Raw genomic sequence first — 19,916 nt, 5'->3', positions numbered from 1 at the left:
TGTTCAGATTAGGTACTAGCACAAGAACTTTGTCGCCTGGATTGAATGTTCGTTTACAAGAACTCTTATCATACAGTCCTTTCATTCTCACTTGGGCCTTTCTTAAGTTCTTGTGAGCCATTTCGCACACGGCTTTCAGTCGAACGTGAAAATCGTCGAAGTTTTCCACTGGATGATCACTGGTACCTGTCCAACGTTCGTGTATCAGCTTCAGGGGGCCACGGACAGAATGTCCAAACACAAGTTGAAAAGGCGAGTAGCCTAAAGAGTCCTGGACACAGTCCCTCGCGGCGAAAATAATCCAAGGAACAGACTCATCCCATTGGGTGTTACTGTTAGCGAATGTCCTTAGCATGGTTTTGAGGGTTTGGTGGAACCTCTCAAGTACGCCTTGAGACTGAGGGTGGTAGGCTGAGCTGGTGATGTGGGTAACGCCTAGCTTGGCTAGCGCTTCCTGAAAATGGTGACTGGTGAAGTTGCTGCCTTGATCTGTTTGCACGATTCTAGGTAATCCAAAGGTAGTGAAGAACCGGGTCATGGCTCTGACTACAGTCTTTGCCTTAATGTTCCGTAAGGGAATCGCCTCGGGAAAGCGGGTACTTGAACACATAAAGGTAAGTAGGTACTCGTTGCCCGTCTTGGTTTTAGGCAAGGGACCTACACAGTCCATGACGATTTTAGAAAAAGGTTCTTCTAATACAGGAATCGGACTCAAAGGGGCCTTAGGAATTGTCTGGTTTGGCTTTCCGGCCAACTGACAGTTCGTGCAACTTCTACAGTAACGCGACACATCTTTTCTCATTTTGGGCCAAAAGAACAGTTCTTTGATCTTCGCCGTCGTTTTAGTGACACCTGGGTGCGCTGACATTGGATGGTCATGTGCCAGCTTAAGTATTTCATGCCGATAAGGTGGAGGGACCCACAGCTGGTTTTTACCCAACCATGGTTCGGCTGGTGAGGCAATCACTGGTATAGCGCGACGAAAGAAGAGGCCATTCTCGGCGAAATATTCTCCATCGTCAGATGATAGAGATTTTTCGACCGTTGCTTTGAGTTCCGCGTCGACTTGTTGAGCTTTAATGATGTCTTCCTGAGATATCCTCAGGGGTAAGCCCAAGCTTGTGTTTTCTGGAAGCATAGACTCCAGTTTGGGAGTCGAATTTCTTGACGATGATGGTAGATGTGGTTCAGACGTTGTGTCAGCCAATTGTTTGGTCTGGCTTCTTGTCACCGCACATGCAGGATACAGTTCATAATCATTATCTGGAACTGTTGACAAAGGGTCTGAAACCGTACAGGGGTATACTTTGCTTCCCGCAAGGTCATTCCCTAGAAGTAGGTGTACTCCTGGGACTGGAATACTATCTATCACACCTAAAATGACCTCACCTTCGACGAGATGATGTTTCAGGGCAAACTTGTGTAGAGGGACGACAGTAGATTTTGTCCCCACTCCCTGGATAATGGAAATCCTTCCGGTGTTCGTCTCTGGTGAAATGTCCATTGAACTTTTCAAAAGGAGTGATTGTGACGCTCCTGTGTCTCTTAGAACGGTGATATTCTTCTGAGACAACGGATCACCTGGTTTGCTAATGATGGCTTCGGCCATAAAAGATGAAAAGTCAACTTTTCTCGATCCCTCGAGATCGGTAGACTCGGAAGAAACTGGATGGTGGCGAGAACAGTCAAAATGTGACTGCACATAATGTGTGGAGACTTGACTACCTTCTTGCGGACACTTAGGGTTAGAGTCCTTTAGAATTCTAGAGTTCATAGTTGAACTGGCTGCTTGAGGGGATAGAGCATAGTGCGCGGAAGTACGCACCACCTCTCTGTTATTCTGAAGACGTTTGTAACAGTCCTTGACATGGTGACCAGGCCTTTTGCAGAACTGGCATACTGCTCGACGATTGAGAGTTGATCTTGGTTTCTCTCTGGACTGTGATGCCTTCAAATGTTGGCCAACAGAATGATTGCTGCCAAAAAGGGGAAGCACGGGGTTGAGGCGGTTTCCTGACACTGGTGGTTTCTTATGCACCAACATATATGTGTCAGCCGACTCAGCAGCCTTCTGGATGTCAGTTATCTTGTTATCCAGAATGTGTAGTCGTATCTCTTCAGGCAGGGACGATAGGAATTCTTCCCTTAGGATAAGTGACCTGAGTTTCTCAAACTCAGAAACTTCCTCAGAGTGTAGCCACCTTGAGAATATTTTCTCCTTTTCAAAGAGAAATTCCACATATGATTGTGTGGGTAACTTGCGGAGTGTTCGGAATTTTGTCCGATAGGCCTCGGGCGTCAGTGCGTAGGCCTTTAAAATGGCAGTCTTGACCAAACTATAGTTATTTTGAACGTCGTGAGAGAGTGCCTGGTATGTTTTTGCAGCTTTCCCAGTAAGGACAGAGCTCAATAAAGCAGTAATGGAAGATTCGGGCCATTCACATGTCTTCGCTAAACTCTCAAACGAGTTAAAGAAAACGACCAAATCTGTTTCATCAAATTTAGGAACTAATTTCCCAAATTTGGCAATCACTTGCCCCACCGACAACTTTTTTGGATCTACCAGAGAAGTAACATCACTAACTTGACCAAATTCTGATTCCAACCTCCTCCTATCTAAAGCAATTTTAACCTCTAACTCCTGTTCTTTTAATGCCTTCTCTAAAGCAACTTTCTCCTCGCGGAGTAACACACCAGCCAACAAACTTTCATCAAATACCCCTTCATTAATGAAATGAACAACAATTTTATCTCTCAACACCTCTGACTTCTGCGTAACAGAATAATCCAATTTCAATTCCTTAACTACACTAACCAAAACTTTTCTACTCAACTTTTCGACCTCTTCAAAAGTAGGATTAGCCAAAAAAGACTCCATAACGCTAACTTGAAAATCACAACAAGCCTAGATTCACTAACTTAACACACAGCGTTGGGCCGTGTACTTGACCTCTAAATGTAGGACGTGACACGTCTGCTTATTTGACCTAGATAACTCTAGCCTGAGCGCGCGTTGTAAGAACACTGCGCTACTGGATATAAAAACAACCAAATCCAACTAACCTTAGTATTCAACTGATATAACCAACAACTGGAACGACAGATTAAATCTCGGCGAGCTCCCACTTTGTAACGTTAACCTATCTATCAGCCAAATAGAAGGAGAACGTCCCCGGATTCTTTTTTCGGGGTCATATGCAAATGCCTTACGGCCTAAGTGGATGAACACTTAACACAACGACCACTAGGGCTCGAATTTAATGTCTAGGGAAGCTAGTGATACTATTGTAATTAACACTCATCCAATCTACATACGACCTTTTAATCAGCGAACTCAGAAGTGGCAGAACACAAGGTTGAACTAAATAAAATATTTAATGTATAAAATATCAAAAACCAACTTACACAATGTAGGAAAAAACACTATCACAGATTTCTACACTGTCTAAAGAACAGCTACAGGCCACACAACACTGCTGTAGTTTCTAGAATTACTGAGCGACAAGTAATATTAAACTAGAAGACTAAATCACTTTAAGAAAGCAAGGCACACACAGGTCTTAAGTACTCTCACGTTCAAATGGTCAGAGTCTATAGCCGGACAATATGGACGGCTGCCTGACTAAGGTAAAACTGCCTCGTAGACTGCCAGGTCAAGATAAACTGCCTCGTGTTGCGAGTGTGCAGTGCAATTATAGACTTCTGTGACAGGGGAGGTTATCCTCAACTCATGTCGCCATTGGTTGGGATAATCATCTGATCAGAATCATTCAATCAGATTTTAATGGAAAATTTCTATGTCTCAAACACCTTAATAAGTCAGTGGAAAAACCCCAGGTGTTACACCATCATTCCATATAAGGAATTATACAATGTCAAAATAAAAATGACTCGACCTAAGTAGGTCACACCCTACCATGTGACCTTTGCGTCGATTGGTGAGTTGATGTCGCAGTAAGGTTGAGTAAATAACCAAGGGATGATAACTCCCGTGTGGACAGGAGACCTATTGTTGCCCCTGTTTCTTGCATTGTTGGGCTGGTACTAACATAGGGTCCGGCCCGAACTGAACATTACAGGATGTGACGTCAGGTAAAGTTCGAGTGACTGGTCGGGGGGGGGGGGGGGTAAAGTTCGAGTGACTGGTCGGGGGGGGGGTAAAGTTAGAGAGACTGGTCGGGGGGGGGGGGTAAAGTTAGAGAGACTGGTTTGTGGGGTGTAAAAGTTACGTGGGAATGATATACTTGTGGGAGGGGGGGGGGGGTAAAGTTCGAGAGACTGGTCTGTGGGGTGTAAAAGTTACGTGGGAATGATATACTTGTGGGAGGGGGGGGGTAAAGTTAGAGAGACTGGTTTGTGGGGTTTAAAAGTTACGTGGGAATGATATACTTGTGGGAGGGGGGGGGGTAAAGTTCGAGAGACTGGTCTGTGGGGTGTAAAAGTTACGTGGGAATGATATACTTGTGGGAGGGGGGGGGGGGGGTGAAGTTAAGGTTAGGTAGAAATGACTTGGATTTTTTGAGGTGTTAAAGTTGACTTCAATCAGTGGGACGTCTTGACTTACTGGCCTAGTCTAGTGCTCAGATCTGGACGGTCTATTCAGTTTTTGATTGGCTGCTCCATTTAGGGTCGACTTGCATTAACAAAGTTTCCCGAGTTTAATGTTGACATTAGTATAAATGTTGATTTTGTGTTTACATGTTGACATTTGTTTAAATGTTGACATGAGTTTAAATGTTGAGATGTGTTTAAATGTTGACATGAGTATAAATGTTGAGATGTGTTTAGATGTTGACAAGAGTCTGAATGACGACATGTCCAGAAATGAGCCATTACTGTTGGCCCATCTTTGTGTCCGGCTGTTTGTTTCTTTAAGCAGCTTGTTGCTTCTGGGTAAAAAGTTCCTCGACTGAAGGAGGCTACTTAACTTCCGCCTCGCCACGCCCATTCACGTGTAACATTCCATTCGATTGGCCACCGCCGCCAAGGTGCACGCGGCCCGCGCAGTAATCTGTTTACATCCGCCATGGCGGGTAGCTGCGCGGGCCCTTTTTTTCGGGTCTGCTGGTGAGGGCGCCGAGAAATGTCCATCCCATTGATTGCGATGATGAATAGAATCAGTCCTCTCAGTTTATGTTCTTTTAACTAAGATTTGCTAACAAGGAACTGCGGGGATAGTTCGTTGGATTGATTAACCCTATGTAGCCCTATTGGTCTAATCCAATTGGTACCATCAGGTAGGGGTTAAATAAGTTTACATAACGCAATTAATTTATTCCTGACAGGAGTTTATCAATATTTAATGTAACAGTTTTCGCGTTTTTAAACATTTTCGAAAATAGTTAGTTTAGTGAGTTGTAGTTTTAAAAGTTCTACTTTATTTTAAAGTTCCAAAAGTTGGTGAATTGGAGGCCGATGTGCGACTTAATTAAGATATTGTTCCGAGATTTGTGCTCTATAATGTTCTAATAGTAGGATGATATTTCAAATATTTGTACGGAAGTTTTAATTTGAATAGAACTTCTAAACTCATTGGCTACGGCGTGTGCTGGATGTCCCGGAGCTTTGAGCTCAGAGAAGTTGAGTTCATTTGTTGTTTTTTCTCCGCCCGCGCCAGTCAAGCGAGAAACAATCTCAAGCATCGGACTGCTGGAAATGGCTTGGAATGATGAGAGCCAGATAGGCGGCTTTTTAGCATTTTAATGGAGTTTTCATCAAGTTGGTTCATGTCGGGCTGTGGTGATGCGGGGACCTCTGGCTTTGATGGCCGCCGTCTTGTTTGATTGGCTACTGTAAGCCTGGGCCCCCAGAAATCGTGGACTGGATGCTGAGAGAGTTTACTTGGTAAACTTCTACCACATTGGTATCTGGGTTGTCCAATGCTACGATACGACTGGCTTTGTGAACTTCAGAAAATCGTAGATTGAAATTTACAAGCTTTAATTTGTTCCTCGTTTGTCCTCGTCATAAGTCGATACTTACTAACGAAATTTCACTTACTTCTACGAACCGATTAGTTTCAAACTTGACAATGTGAAATAAGCTTTGACATGATTAGATGTTTCATTAATTTTTAGAATTACTTTAGGATTTCTATATAAAATATTAATTTTATCGCGCTACAACCACAATTCAGTGTTTTCATTTGGTGCTTGAGTCTCTTTCGCTATGCGGGTCGATTCTAGTGAAAATTAAACAGTGTTAAATTTAAAAAAATCAATTTAAATAAACCGGGAGTGATCTCCCCTAAACTTTCTCGAATATTCTTATATAAAATAACAGGGGATGGGAACTCGGGCTATAGACATGATTTTTAATCCATTTTAAATACTTAAAGTTTTAAAAATAGAATAAAATCTCGTAGAAAAAAGATTGCACACCAAGTGAACGCCAAATAAAAAAGTGCATAATAGTGCGCAATATTATTAGTACTTTAAAAATTTACATTAGTTTTTTGAGAAATCGGAAGTAGCGTAAATTAGTACTTCCGGGCAACGGAAATTACTCAAAATTTGACAGAAGGTAGAGAATTAGATCTTATACTTACATGTGAAATTTCATTTATCTATCTGAAATAGTACTCAAGTTATAGGCTTTTGAAAAATTCAAAGTAGAAAAAGTACCACTTCCGGTTATCGGAAATCGCTCAAAAGTTGATACGGATCTACGATTTTGATAAAATACTTATATATGAAATTTCATCAACCTAGCTGTAACGGTACTCAAGTTATCGTGTTTACACACGGACAGACACACACACACACAGACATACGGACAGAGTCGCAAAGCCCAGTTTTTCAGACTGGATTACGCATAAAACCTCTTAATTTTGATAAATCTGGATTGATAATTTTTGCCCGATTAAAATAAGTCCTCTATACTTCGGATGTGATGAAGGACTGAGGTGTAATACGGTGAAAATTGTTAAAATTTCAATTGATTTTTGTGCACGATTACAATACTTTCTCTATACTTCGTATATACGAGAAAGTAAAAACGCATGATAATAACTTTTTAAATAATTATAAAAAAAATTGTGGTTCGCTCTTAAAATTTTTAGGAAGGACGGTCAATACAAAATACAGCGATCCATGCTTTTCTTTTTAGTTACTTAAAAAGTGATGCGTTATTATATATTTAAATAGAGTAATTTAATTTTAATTCTAAGAATTTTAATAGATGTAGGCCTATTCAAGAAAGTGATTTGAGAAATAAAAAACTCAATAGGTGTAACATAATGTGTTTAGTTTAGTCCACTAGAACATTCTCTCCCTTAATCAAATGAATTTTTTTCCCCCTGTGGCTCACATCATGAACTTGTCGCACTGTGTAGGTAGTGCGACCCAGTGCTGACGGATGCGACACGGTGCTAAGCCGTGCGGCAAAGTGCACGACAAATGTGTGCCGGATCAACACATCGCATCACCATTAGATGCTGGGTATTTATTTATGCTGAGTAAACAAGCCGCAGCTCAGATACTTGAACACGAAAAACATTTTTAAAACTAGTTCACCAGTTTTCAAATGTATTTGGCTCACGTCGGGTGTGCACGTGTTGAACATGTACTCACAGTCCCACGCATTGATTTTATCATTTATCCTTTGAAGTTTGAGGCCAGCAGTGTTGTAGACCTTGATTGACGTCTCGAACGTCCGCTCTGTGCTTTGTTGACTCCGCTATGCGCGGCTATCATTACAATATTGACAATTAGATTTATCGATCCTCCGCGCGATCGAACCAATTTGATTTGAAATCTGAAGTCCTGACTTCATCTGAAAGATTTAATTACAGCAAATTTTGGTTCGAGGCTAATTGATCGTGGTGTAATCACGCGGGTCTTTAATTACCGCGTGCAACAAAACACATCGATCCTATTGGTCAATTGGCAACCACGCGGAGCAGGTATTTGAAGTCATAAGAGTTGTCTACTTGCTTGATGCTACCTGTGTCATTAGAGTAGTCTACCTGCTTCAGGCTACCTGTGTCATTAGAGTTCTCTACCTGCTTTTTGCTACCTGTGTCATTAGAGTTGTCTACCTGCTTCAGGCTACCTGTGTCATTAGAGTTGTCTACCTGTGTCATTAGAGTTCTCTACCTGCTTTTTGCTACCTGTGTCATTAGAGTTGTCTACCTGCCTCTTTCTACCTGTGTCATTAGAGTTGTCTACCTGTGTCATTAGAGTTGTCTACCTGCTTTTTGCTACCTGTGTTATTAGAGTTGTCTACCTGTGTCATTAGAGTTGTCTACCTGCTACATGCTACCAGTGTCATTAGAGTTGTCTACCTGCTTTTTGCTACCAGTGTCATTAGAGTTGTCTACCTGCCTCTTGCTACCTGTGTCATTAGAGTTGTCTACCTGTGTCATTAGAGTTGTCTACCTGCTTTTTGCTACCTGTGTCATTAGAGTTGTCTACCTGTGTCATTAGAGTTGTCTACATGTGTCATTAGAGTTGTCTACCTGTGTCATTAGAGTTGTCTACCTGTGTCATTACAGTTGTCTACCTGTGTCATTAGAGTTGTCTACCTGCTTCTTGCTACATGTGTCATTAGAGTTGTCTACTTGTGTCATTAGAGTTGTCTACCTGCTACATGCTACCTGTGTCATTAGAGTTGTCTACCTGTGTCATTAGAGTTGTCTACCTGCTACATGCTACCTGTGTCATTAGAGTTGTCTACCTGTGTCATTAGAGTTGTCTACCTGTGTCATTAGAGTTGTCTACCTGTGTCATTAGAGTTGTCTACCTGCTTCATGCTACCTGTGTCATTAGAGTTGTCTACCTGTGTCATTAGAGTTGTCTACCTGCTTCTTGCTACATGTGTCATTAGAGTTGTCTACCTGTGTCATTAGAGTTGTCTACCTGTGTCATTAGAGTTGTCTACCTGTGTCATTAGAGTTGTCTACCTGTGTCATTAGAGTTGTCTACCTGTGTCATTAGAGTTGTCTACCTGTGTCATTACAGTTGTCTACCTGTGTCATTAGAGTTGTCTACCTGCTTCTTGCTACATGTGTCATTAGAGTTGTCTACCTGTGTCATTAGAGTTGTCTACCTGTGTCATTAGAGTTGTCTACCTGTGTCATTAGAGTTGTCTACCTGTGTCATTACAGTTGTCTACCTGTGTCATTAGAGTTGTCTACCTGCTTCTTGCTACATGTGTCATTAGAGTTGTCTACCTGTGTCATTAGAGTTGTCTACCTGTGTCATTAGAGTTGTCTACCTGTGTCATTAGAGTTGTCTACCTGTGTCATTAGAGTTGTCTACCTGTGTCATTAGAGTTGTCTACCTGTGTCATTACAGTTGTCTACCTGTGTCATTAGAGTTGTCTACCTGCTTCTTGCTACATGTGTCATTAGAGTTGTCTACCTGTGTCATTAGAGTTGTCTACCTGTGTCATTAGAGTTGTCTACCTGTGTCATTAGAGTTGTCTATCTGTGTCATTAGAGTTGTCTACCTGCTTCTTGCTACATGTGTCATTAGAGTTGTCTACCTGTGTCATTAGAGTTGTCTATCTGTGTCATTAGAGTTGTCTACCTGCTTCTTGCTACATGTGTCATTAGAGTTGTCTACCTGTGTCATTAGAGTTGTCTACCTGTGTCATTAGAGTTGTCTACCTGTGTCATTAGAGTTGTCTACCTGTGTCATTAGAGTTGTCTACCTGTGTCATTAGAGTTGTCTACCTGCTTCTTGCTACATGTGTCATTAGAGTTGTCTACCTGTGTCATTAGAGTTGTCTACCTGCTACATGCTACCTGTGTCATTAGAGTTGTCTACCTGTGTCATTAGAGTTGTTTACCTGCTATATGCTATCTGTGTCATTAGAGTTGTCTACCTGTGTCATTAGAGTTGTCTATCTGTGTCATTAGAGTTGTCTACCTGCTTCATGCTACCTGTGTCATTAGAGTTGTCTACCTGCTTCATGCTACCTGTGTCATTAGAGTTGCCTACCTGCTTCATGCTACCTGTGTCATTAGAGTTGTCTACCTGTGTCATTAGAGTTGTCTACCTGTGTCAATAGAGTTGTCTACCTGATTCATGCTACCCGTGTCATTAAAGTTGTCTACCTGCTTCATGCTACCTGTGTCATTAGAGTTAGACATCAAAGCTATCGGTCAGCATTGTTGTGTGTTATATGAATGCTAGAGATTAAAGCTAGCGGTCAGCATTTTTAAATGTTATATGACTGCTAGACACCAAAGCTAGCTGTCAGCATTGTTAAATGTTATATGACTGCTAGAGATCAAAGCTAGCTGTCAACATTGTTGTATGTCTAGACATCAAAGCTAGCGGTCAGGATCTTTAAATGTTATATGACTGCTAGACACCAAAGCTAGCGGTCAGGATCTTTAAATGTTATATGACTGCTAGACACCAAAGCTAGCGGTCAGGATCTTTAAATGTTATATGACTGCTAGACACCAAAGCTAGCGGTCAGCATTGTTGTGTGTTATATGACTGCTAGAGATCAAAGCTAAGGGTCAGTATTGTTGTGTATCTCAAAGATTGCTTGACTACCGACGTTTATAAAAGCGGGTTTGTTTCAAATGACAGGCTTACTGTGCAATAGCTGACTTAAACGACTTCAAGTTGTTCGCCTTTTATGTTTGCGGTTGTTTCCGTCGTCTCCGTAAACGTCCGAAGTATCCTATTTCTCCATTAATAACTTCAAGCCTGACCATTTACTTCCGGTTCAAACAAAAGTTTACTCTCATATATTTGCCGGGTAACATTAGACAGGCTATTTCAGCCGGCTAGAACTAGAAGATGAAAACTGCGTTATTTACTTGTTCCGTGTTCTTGGATGTAAATAATTTTTTTTCGAATAGAACAAATGTGCCGTGAAACAAGTTCCGGACATTCAGCACAATCCTTACCACCGCTAATCTTATGAAATTTATTTAAACTTTTTTTTTTACTCAGACATGCAAGTTGTAGAGTCACCGTGCAATGCCATGTTCACTTGAGATTATTGTTTGTTATCATCTGTTTGTGAGGACTGATACAGTTTAAGCACTAACAATACTTCTAACTGGCATGTTCATTCTTTTGAAAATAGTTTACTTATACATAATACAAAACTTATAATTTCAGTTTTTTTTAACCTGAAAAAAATTATTCAAACGGTGATTCAATGTTATGTGGAGAATTTGGAGGGATCTAGGCAAGTCTAAAAAAAACTTGAAATTTGAAAAAAAAATTAGGGCATCTTTTTGTGGTTTGGTTTGGGGGTGGGAAGGGGGGGGGGGTGGGGGATATAAGATTATAAATTGTAACTTTTTTTTTCCTCTCTCTCTTTTCTCTCCTTTTTTTTTTGCCTCAGACATGTAGATCTAATTTACAGTGTCAGTTGTGTGTTCGCTTTAGTATTACAGTTTTCATCATCGGCTTGTGAGGACTGATACAGATTTACAATAGTAATATTTCTTTCTTACTTGTAGCCTACTTTCATTCATTTAAGATGGTTTAAGATACATAGATCTAATATAAAACGTCTAAATATAAAAAAATAAAAATAAAAAAAAACAACCTGTAAATGCAAATGTGTAATTAAATGATGATTCAAGGGATTTTTTTCCCTCGGCGTTTTGGGTGAGAGGGGGGAGGGGGTGGGAGTTGGGTTAAATTGTAACGAGCTGAAATAATTTTGGACACTATTAAGAATACAAATAGTCACTGAAAATAAATGATATTCAATATTATTTTTAGAGAAAAAATTTCAAATTTTTTTCTGGTTTTTAATAACTAGTTGTTGCTAATGTTAAAGTAAATTAAACATTTTGTATTAACACCGTAATTTTACGGTTTTAAAAACTATTTTTTTTATCTTAATTCAAAACAAATTAGTTGATGAACTATGCTACGTTTTTAAAAAAAATAAAATAAAAAAATTACTTCAGTGAATTTCTAAAGACGACAGAGTTATCCCGCCTGGAGCAAAAAAAATGGCGTCAAGCGATTCGACAAACTTCTTGCCTTCATGTGTAAACAAGTGGTGACGTAGACGTCATATGTGAGCAAATGTACACAGGCAGGGGGAACTTTCACACGGCAATAACACGCTGACGTCACCAGGGTGGGGGAGAGGTTGTCAACAACCAAGTTTCAACAGCCCCCCCCCCCCCCAAGGAACATGTCTAGGCATAAAAAAAACCCTGGGTGGGGATGGGTTTATGTTTTGTTGACCTTTGTGATTGATGATCTACACTGCACACTTGTGATATGCCATATTCGTCTACATTTTAAAATGCTGGTTTATCACAAAAATTAAATAACCATCATCATCATAATTATCTAAGTAATGGAAGCAACACCAAACCTTCTTTACATACAGGCCCTCTCTGATACAGCCAGCTTAGAACAAAGATCTCACACAGTGAAGATAAAAGCAACAAACACATCAAAAATCACAGAGATAACAATTTCTCTTTGAAGACATTTTTACTCGCCCATTCAATTTCAATTAATTTTTATCACACATTTTGCGTGAAATGAAAGGTGGACAATGAAAAGATGAAAACTGGCGAAAAGGACAAAGGCCCTCGGGATGTATTCGTGCGCGTGTCGCTCGCGATAATTTTCTTAGAGACACGAACATCTTGAGCAATAAGACATACATTGTTCATAGAATTATCATACACACGCTCACACGCATACATACACAACACACACACACATACTAACACATACAGACACACACAAAATACACAAACACGTACGTACACGCACGCACAAACAAACACATAGACACACAACACAAACACTAGTAGTCACACACAAAAACAGACACATTTACCCACACACAAAGACACACACACACACACACTGACAGAAAGAGACACACCACACACACGAATGCACACGCACGCACGCACACTTTCACATACACACGCACAGACACACATAGTCATACAACCACGTTCAAACACACACAGTCACACAAACACACAAACACACACAGACACACAACATCCGCAAACACAAAACTTTACGAATACGTATTCAATTAAAAAAAACTAATCAGCCACGGTGTAAAACAAGTGTATATACGGCTAGTGGCTGTCAAATATTTTTACTGGTTGGGATTAGGCCCAAGTCAAACTAGATTTCAGTTCCACTGGCCACTTGCAGAAGTAGGCGGTAATGTTCAACACAAGTTCACTGTGACCATCAATCACAGACTGCTGCCACCCCCCCCCACATAAAAACCACCCCCACTTAACAACCCCACCCCCCTCACAACAACCCACCCCTGAACCCACTCACAAACACATTTAACCACTGCTAACGTGTTTGTGAAAACAAATTTTGGCCGAGTGTAAAAAAGTTGAATGTCACCGAGTGACATAGTAATGCGAGGATAACGTGTTCACGCCGACTGTTTTGTGTTGATCTAATAGCTGCTGTGTCAAAGTGATATGGTGATGTTGTTGATGTGATAATTCAAACTTTAACGCGTTCACTTTATTTCATAGATTCTCTAGTAATTTAAATGACCGCTAGGCGAATTGTCAAGTTGTGATAGTTCATTGGTGACAAGTTGGATTTGACAAGTTGTGTTATAAACTTAGACCTGTTGCTGAAGTGTGAATTCCATGAGGATTATGTAACGTGCCTGGGAGTCTGAGACAAACTCTGGAACAATGCTGACCTGCATGGAGAGCTGGAGCCAGCCCTGGAGCCGGATGTTTTACCTGCTGTCACCTGTCCTGCTGTTGCTGACACAAGGTGAGTACTCACGTTATGTCGAGTAATGCACGTGCACTGGTTAACTGCGCCATGTACAGCTGTAATGTAGCGTGAGTCAACTTTCATTTTCAAGATCAATGACACGGGGGGGGGAGGGGTTCTACCCCCACCCCCCCCCCCCACCTTCATACTAACCCCTTTTTACTATGCCACTGGTGTGTACACAAAATGTCTGTGTGTACAACATGTCTACGTTTAGACAACTTTTATTTTATTTATTCAAAGATAGTCGTTTTTTTTATTTATATAAAAAATAAGCAAAATCTATCATTATATATGAGTTATAGTTCTATTTTTTAAAATTAAATATCAGTGAATTTTCCATCGATATATTTTCAACTAAATTTTCAACTTGTAATTTCCGTCTGCTAATTTTCCGACTTCTAATTTTTCGACCTATAATTTTTGCAGTTCTAATATTCCCACTGCTAATTTACCGACTTTAAATTTTTATGGTTTATATTTGTATGCGGAGTTCGCCTAAACGCCAAAATTCTGTGGGGGAAAAAAAACGAGTTTTGTAGATCAATCAGTTTCCATGAATGGTGCAGATAATTTCTCTATTTTCTGTCCTTAATTTACTTGCATCGGCCTCGGCATTTATTAGAATTGTGCTTCGCGCTGAATAAAATGTGGGCTTCATTTTCAACCAAGCCTATTTAAAATGATCAATTCGTCTAATGGGTATGCCACCAGCTCAACAATCTATAAACCTTCAAAAGTACACACACAAAAAAAATATGAATTTTTAATGTATGTATTATTCTAAAAAAAACAGACAATAAAATAAAATGGAGATCTATTTTGGTCGAAAAAGTATGAAGTAGCAACATTAGTAGAAGCGATGTGAGTAGCCATTGGTACGGTGCTAGTGAGCGATCTAGTTCTCCAGGCATGAATAATGCAGACACAATAATGACAGTGGTAAAAAGGGGGGGGGGGGGGAGGGGTGTAAGGGGTCACATCACTAACAGTAGTTTTCATTTTTTTTTTAAATAAAATATGAATTTTGAGAGAGGAAAAGGTTTTAAAGTAGAATACTAACAATGTGTTCGCCATTTATTTGACACTTTTATTTTGTGGTTGGAGTTCAAAACTTTAAAAAAAAATTTTTTTTTTCGAATTTAAAAAAAAATTGTTTTTAAAGCTAAATGTTTTTTGTAAACAATGTGTGCTATTGTAGTTTGGTGTGTACGAGACAACGTGTAAACGATGAAATGTGTTGTTGGCGTGTAGTTGTTGCATTTTTAAATACTTGGGGCAATGTGACAAAAAGTCATTGTAATCAAACAATAGCTAATCATCTTATAATTAAACAATAGTTAATCATCTAATAAATTAAAATTACATAATCCTCTTCTGAACGCTAATCAAGTGCATCAACTTTTTTCGTTTAATTTTTAAAATTGTGAAAAATCAAAGAAGAGGGAAAAAATGACCAGGTTTTAGATTCCAATTTCGGAATATCCAAACTAGGCAGGTCTTATTTAATTAATTAAAATAAAAAGTAATTAATTATTGTAAATAAACATTGACTGTCAAACAAAAGGGTGGATACACATTTTGTTAGGATGTGATTTGACTTCAGCAGCCCCATCCCCGGGATGTTTACAAACATTTTGGTTTTTAGATTTCATTTGTTTCTGTTTACTCGGCGGGAAAAGTTAAGACAATACAAGTAGGATGGTGTCTTGTGGTATTTTGGATTTTATGGTTGCCGTGTTTTGTGGTATGTTGGAAACCTTGTACTTCGTTGGACGGTTGGACGGTTTGTGTTTTTGGTGGACGGTTGGACGGGTATTTCTTTGACGGTTAGACTATCTGTTTTGTTGGACGGTCGTGCTATTTGTATTATGACAGATCGTTGCAAATTTGGACGGTTTTGAGTCTTTCTTTCGGGTTTCAATTTTCTTAATTAGTTTAGTGTGAAAGAGCAAATTAAATTAACCTGTAAATATTTATCTAATAACGGATAATAATTGACTCTGTATTAATTAAATAAAAACATTAATTTTATTACCTCTGTCAATATTTGGATCAAATATTATTGTGAAAATCAATACCATTGGTGACGTCAGACCTCTCTATTGTTTTGGTTCGCATATTAAGATTTTAATCGCAAACATTTGAAAATCGCAGTGGTGTTCAGTGTGGTGGAAGAATGGGCAGGTTAGCGTGAGGTCTAAACATGGTCGCGTGGCTTATGTGCTGTGGTGGAATCATGTGTTGGTAAATGTTAGGTGTGTGAAGGTTTGTGTGAAGGTTTGTGTGGGGGTTTGATTTGGGGTTTGTGTGGAGGTTTGTGTGGGGGTTTGTGTGGGGGTTTGTTTGGAGGTTAGTGTGGAGGTTTGTGTGAAGGTTTATGTGGGGGTTTGTGTGGGGGTTTGTGTGGAGGTTTGTGTGAAGTTTTGTGTGGGGGTTTCTGTGGGGGTTTGTGTGTAGGCTTGTGTGAAGGTTTGTGTGGAGGTTTGTGTGGGGGTTTTGTGAAAGTTTGTGTGAGGATTTGTGTGGGGGTTTGTTTGGTTGTTTGTGTGGAGGTTTGTGTGAAGGTTTATGGGAAGGTTTGTGTGGGGGTTGTGTGAAGTTTAGTGGGAGGACACAACCACCAACTTGATTTTGCTAGCGTATCTCCCAGTAATCGATTATCTTGTGAAATATCGATTATTTTTTATTTGATTTCATGGTAGGGATTCAAAGTCTAACTGAGGTACAAAGTCTGACTGAGATATAAAGTCTGACTGAGATACAAAGTCTGACTGAGGTACAAAGTCTGACTATGATAAAAATTCGGACTGAGATACAAAGTCTGACTAAACTAAGGATAAACTATGGACGGTAACACCTGACTACGGCAAAACAAAGAAAACATAACTTTTATCTTAAGATGGGGTCAAACACGGCTCGCTACTACAGATAAAAAATTTTTATAAAACAATTTTTTTGTTGCATTGGCAATAAGCAGATTTGTGCAGTTTTACAGTAAATGTGTTGGGTTTTTAAAAAATGTTTCGGCTGAAACCTCAGGTCATCAAATGTGTAACGAGTGTGTAGTGTGTAGATTTTCGTGTGTAGATTTACGTGTGTAGATTTACGTGTGTAGATGCTGTGCGTCGGCTGAAACCTCAGGTCATCAGATGTGTAACGAGTGTGTAGTGTGTAGATTTACGTGTGTAGATGCTGTGCGTCGGCTGAAACCTCAGGTCATCAGATGTGTAACGAGTGTGTAGTGTGTAGATTTAAGTGTGTAGATGCTGTGTGCCGGCTAAAACCTCAGGTCATCAGATGTGTAACGAGTGTGAAGTGTGTAGATTTACGTGTGTAGATTTACGTGTGTAGATTTACGTGTGTAGATGCTGTGCGTCGGCTAAAACCTCAGGTCATCAGATGTGTCACTAGTGTGTAGTGTGTAGATTTACGTGTGTAGATTTACGTGTGTAGATTTACGTGTGTAGATTTACGTGTGTAGATTTACGTGTGTAGATACTGTGTGTCAGTTGAAACCTCAGGTCATCAGATGTGTAACGAGTGTGTAGTGTGTAGATTTACGTGTGTAGATTTACGTGTGTCGATTTACGTGTGTAGATGCTGTGTGTCAGTTGAAACCTCAGGTCATCAGATGTGTCACTAGTGTGTAGTGTGTAGATTTACGTGTGTAGATTTACGTGTGTAGATTTACGTGTGTAGATGCTGTGCGTCGGCTAAAACCTCAGGTCATCAGATGTGTCACTAGTGTGTAGTGTGTAGATTTACGTGTGTAGATTTACGTGTGTCGATTTACGTGTGTAGATGCTGTGTGTCAGTTGAAACCTCAGGTCATCAGATGTATAGAATGTTCCTAAACCAAGGGAGATCAATCGAGTTTTGTTGGTGCTCGCTAATCGAAGAGTCATTAAACAAAGAGATCGATAACAATACGGTGTTAATTGGCCGTGATTACCCGTGGTGCCAGACATAGGACGGCTGGACTCTGGCGATGGTGGCCAGAAACGTGGGCCATCGGTTGGCCAACAATATGATGCCATCGGTTGGCCAACAATATGATGCCATCGGTTGGCCAACAATATGATGCCATCGGTTGGCCAACAATATGATGCCATCGGTTGGCCAACAATATGATGCCATCGGTTGGCCAAAAAATATGGTGCCATCGGTTGGCCAAAAAATATGGTGCCATCGGTTGGCCAAAAAATATGGTGCCATTGGATGGCCAAAAATATGGTGCCATTGGATGGCCAAAAAATATGGTGCCATCGGTTGGCCAAAAAATATGGTGCCATTGGATGGCCAAAAATATGGTGCCATCGGTTGGAGAATAATATGGTCCCATCGGTTGATCAATGATGTATTTCCATGAGTTGACCAACATTAAGGTCCCATCATTTGGCCAACATTAAGGTGCCATCGGTTGGCCAATATTATGGTCCCATCATTTGGCCAACAATATGGTCCCATCATTTGGCCAACATTATGGCCCCATCGGTTGGCCAATAATAATAAGGTCCCAGCATTTGGCCACACATGTGGTCCATTTGATCGACCAACAATACTGTACCATGTCATGGCCCAGGATTTAGTATCATAGCCTAGATAAGGATATGATACCGCCCTTTAGATAAGGATTGGGTTATATCTTCCTAACAACTGAGCACGACAGGAATAAACTGTTGGACTAAAGCTGAAAGTAGTTTTCTTGAAACATTTATTACTGCATAAATTATGCAGAGGCGTAGCGATGGGGGGCGGGGGGTACATGTGTACCCGGGCGCCGGGAAGGGTCGCTACGCCTCTGAAATTATGATAATGTAAATAGATAAGGTTAGGGTGTTGTGAGTCACTTTCTTCTAAAGTATCCTCGTGAAATTTAATTCTAATTTTCCAAAAGTAATCAGCAATTAGACTCAGTTAACATTAGACGTAGAGATATCGTTAAAATGAAACCAATTCTCTGTACCAACCGTCAAACTCCTTCATATATGTGGGCAAACTTTTCAGAAAGTTTTAATTTGGCCTGTTTGTAGTCATACATGTGTGTTGTTTTTTCAGTCTCCTACAAACTGTATTATTTATGACGTATATGTCCTTTACAACTCAGACTTTATACGTTTTATTTTTATATTTTCAACATGGCCACTCTACATCAGAGTTCTCGTCCAATAGACTTTTAAGAGCAAAAATTGATTATTTCCTCGTAAAAACAACTATGACAACAATCAAATATTTTATGAAGCATAAAATAAAATTGCGAAAATAATTTTTCTCTCGTTTTGAAATAAAAATACAGTAACTGGTATTGTGAATGTTTTATTATATTTTTCAAACGCATGCATTGTATAGGTTTTTCGCTATTGTTTTCATTGCAATAATTGTAAGTTGTAACTTTTATTTTAAAATAAAGTAATAGTGAATGATTTCACGAATGGACACGAGCGAGAAAACTCTCAAAGGTATTTGAGAGGTGTATAAATTAGTTTAAAAATCAGGCACGGCGTAGTTACAATTAATATGGTTATAAAATCCTGTCTGTCTGGTTTATTTCGGACTTTACTAAAGATTGGGTCTATTTGATGTTTTAAAAATTTTCGGTAACTAATTGAAAATTTAAAAACAAGCCAAAACAATTTGGTTTTCACGTGTAATGGCGACATAAACAATGGCATCCTGCTATTGGATAGGCCGACATTGATTTTATTGTACACATTGTAAGCTAAAAATAGAAAACTAGGTCATGGGGTTTTTAATATGCATTGTTATTTAAAAACTTGATCTGCAAAGTTTTGTAAACAAATAGTTATCGATCACTAAGTTACTGTACAGCCAATCAATATTTGTCTTACGAAAGTGAAACATCCGGTTTTAACTTAGGCTTGATGAAAATAAATAGAAATGTAGCCTTAAACTCAACAAATTATTTTCAAGTTCTCTGGATTTGCAACTTTTATAGCATTTATTCTAAAAATATAAAATTTCTAAATTAATTTTAGGCTTAAGTTTTTATTTTTAATTTTTTTTACGGTCTAAATCTAAAAAGCACGTTTTTATTCCATGTCAACAATATTAAGGAAGGAATCTCGTCAACTCGCTTGTCTCCATTGGAGGTTAAAATTTGTCTTGATGCCACAGTCCTTGCGCATAACTATTGCGTCATTGTTTCGCGTTGATTTCGTTCCCAGCAAC

The 19,916-nt window shown here is 39.6% G+C and overlaps 1 protein-coding gene across 2 annotated transcripts in view; it reads left to right on the top strand.

Moving 5' to 3' along the window:
* Positions 1-5,093: 5,093 nt before the first annotated feature.
* Positions 5,094-19,916, top strand: part of LOC131936129 (limbic system-associated membrane protein) — a 105,436-nt gene continuing 90,613 nt past the window's right edge. For both annotated transcript variants that reach the window (XR_009386014.1, XM_059293035.1), the window contains exons 1-2: positions 5,094-5,237; positions 13,469-13,721. Coding sequence is in view for 1 of the 2 variants with exons in the window: in XM_059293035.1 (XP_059149018.1) it covers positions 13,637-13,721 (85 nt within the window). In the remaining variant the exon portion in view is untranslated. The remainder of the gene's footprint in view (positions 5,238-13,468; positions 13,722-19,916) is intronic.

This window comes from Physella acuta, unplaced genomic scaffold (assembly GCF_028476545.2).
Source record: "Physella acuta isolate Inbredline_101_S28 unplaced genomic scaffold, ASM2847654v3 ptg000168l, whole genome shotgun sequence".
Taxonomy (NCBI): Eukaryota; Metazoa; Mollusca; class Gastropoda; family Physidae; genus Physella; species Physella acuta.
This window is presented reverse-complemented; position numbering and strand designations above follow the sequence as displayed.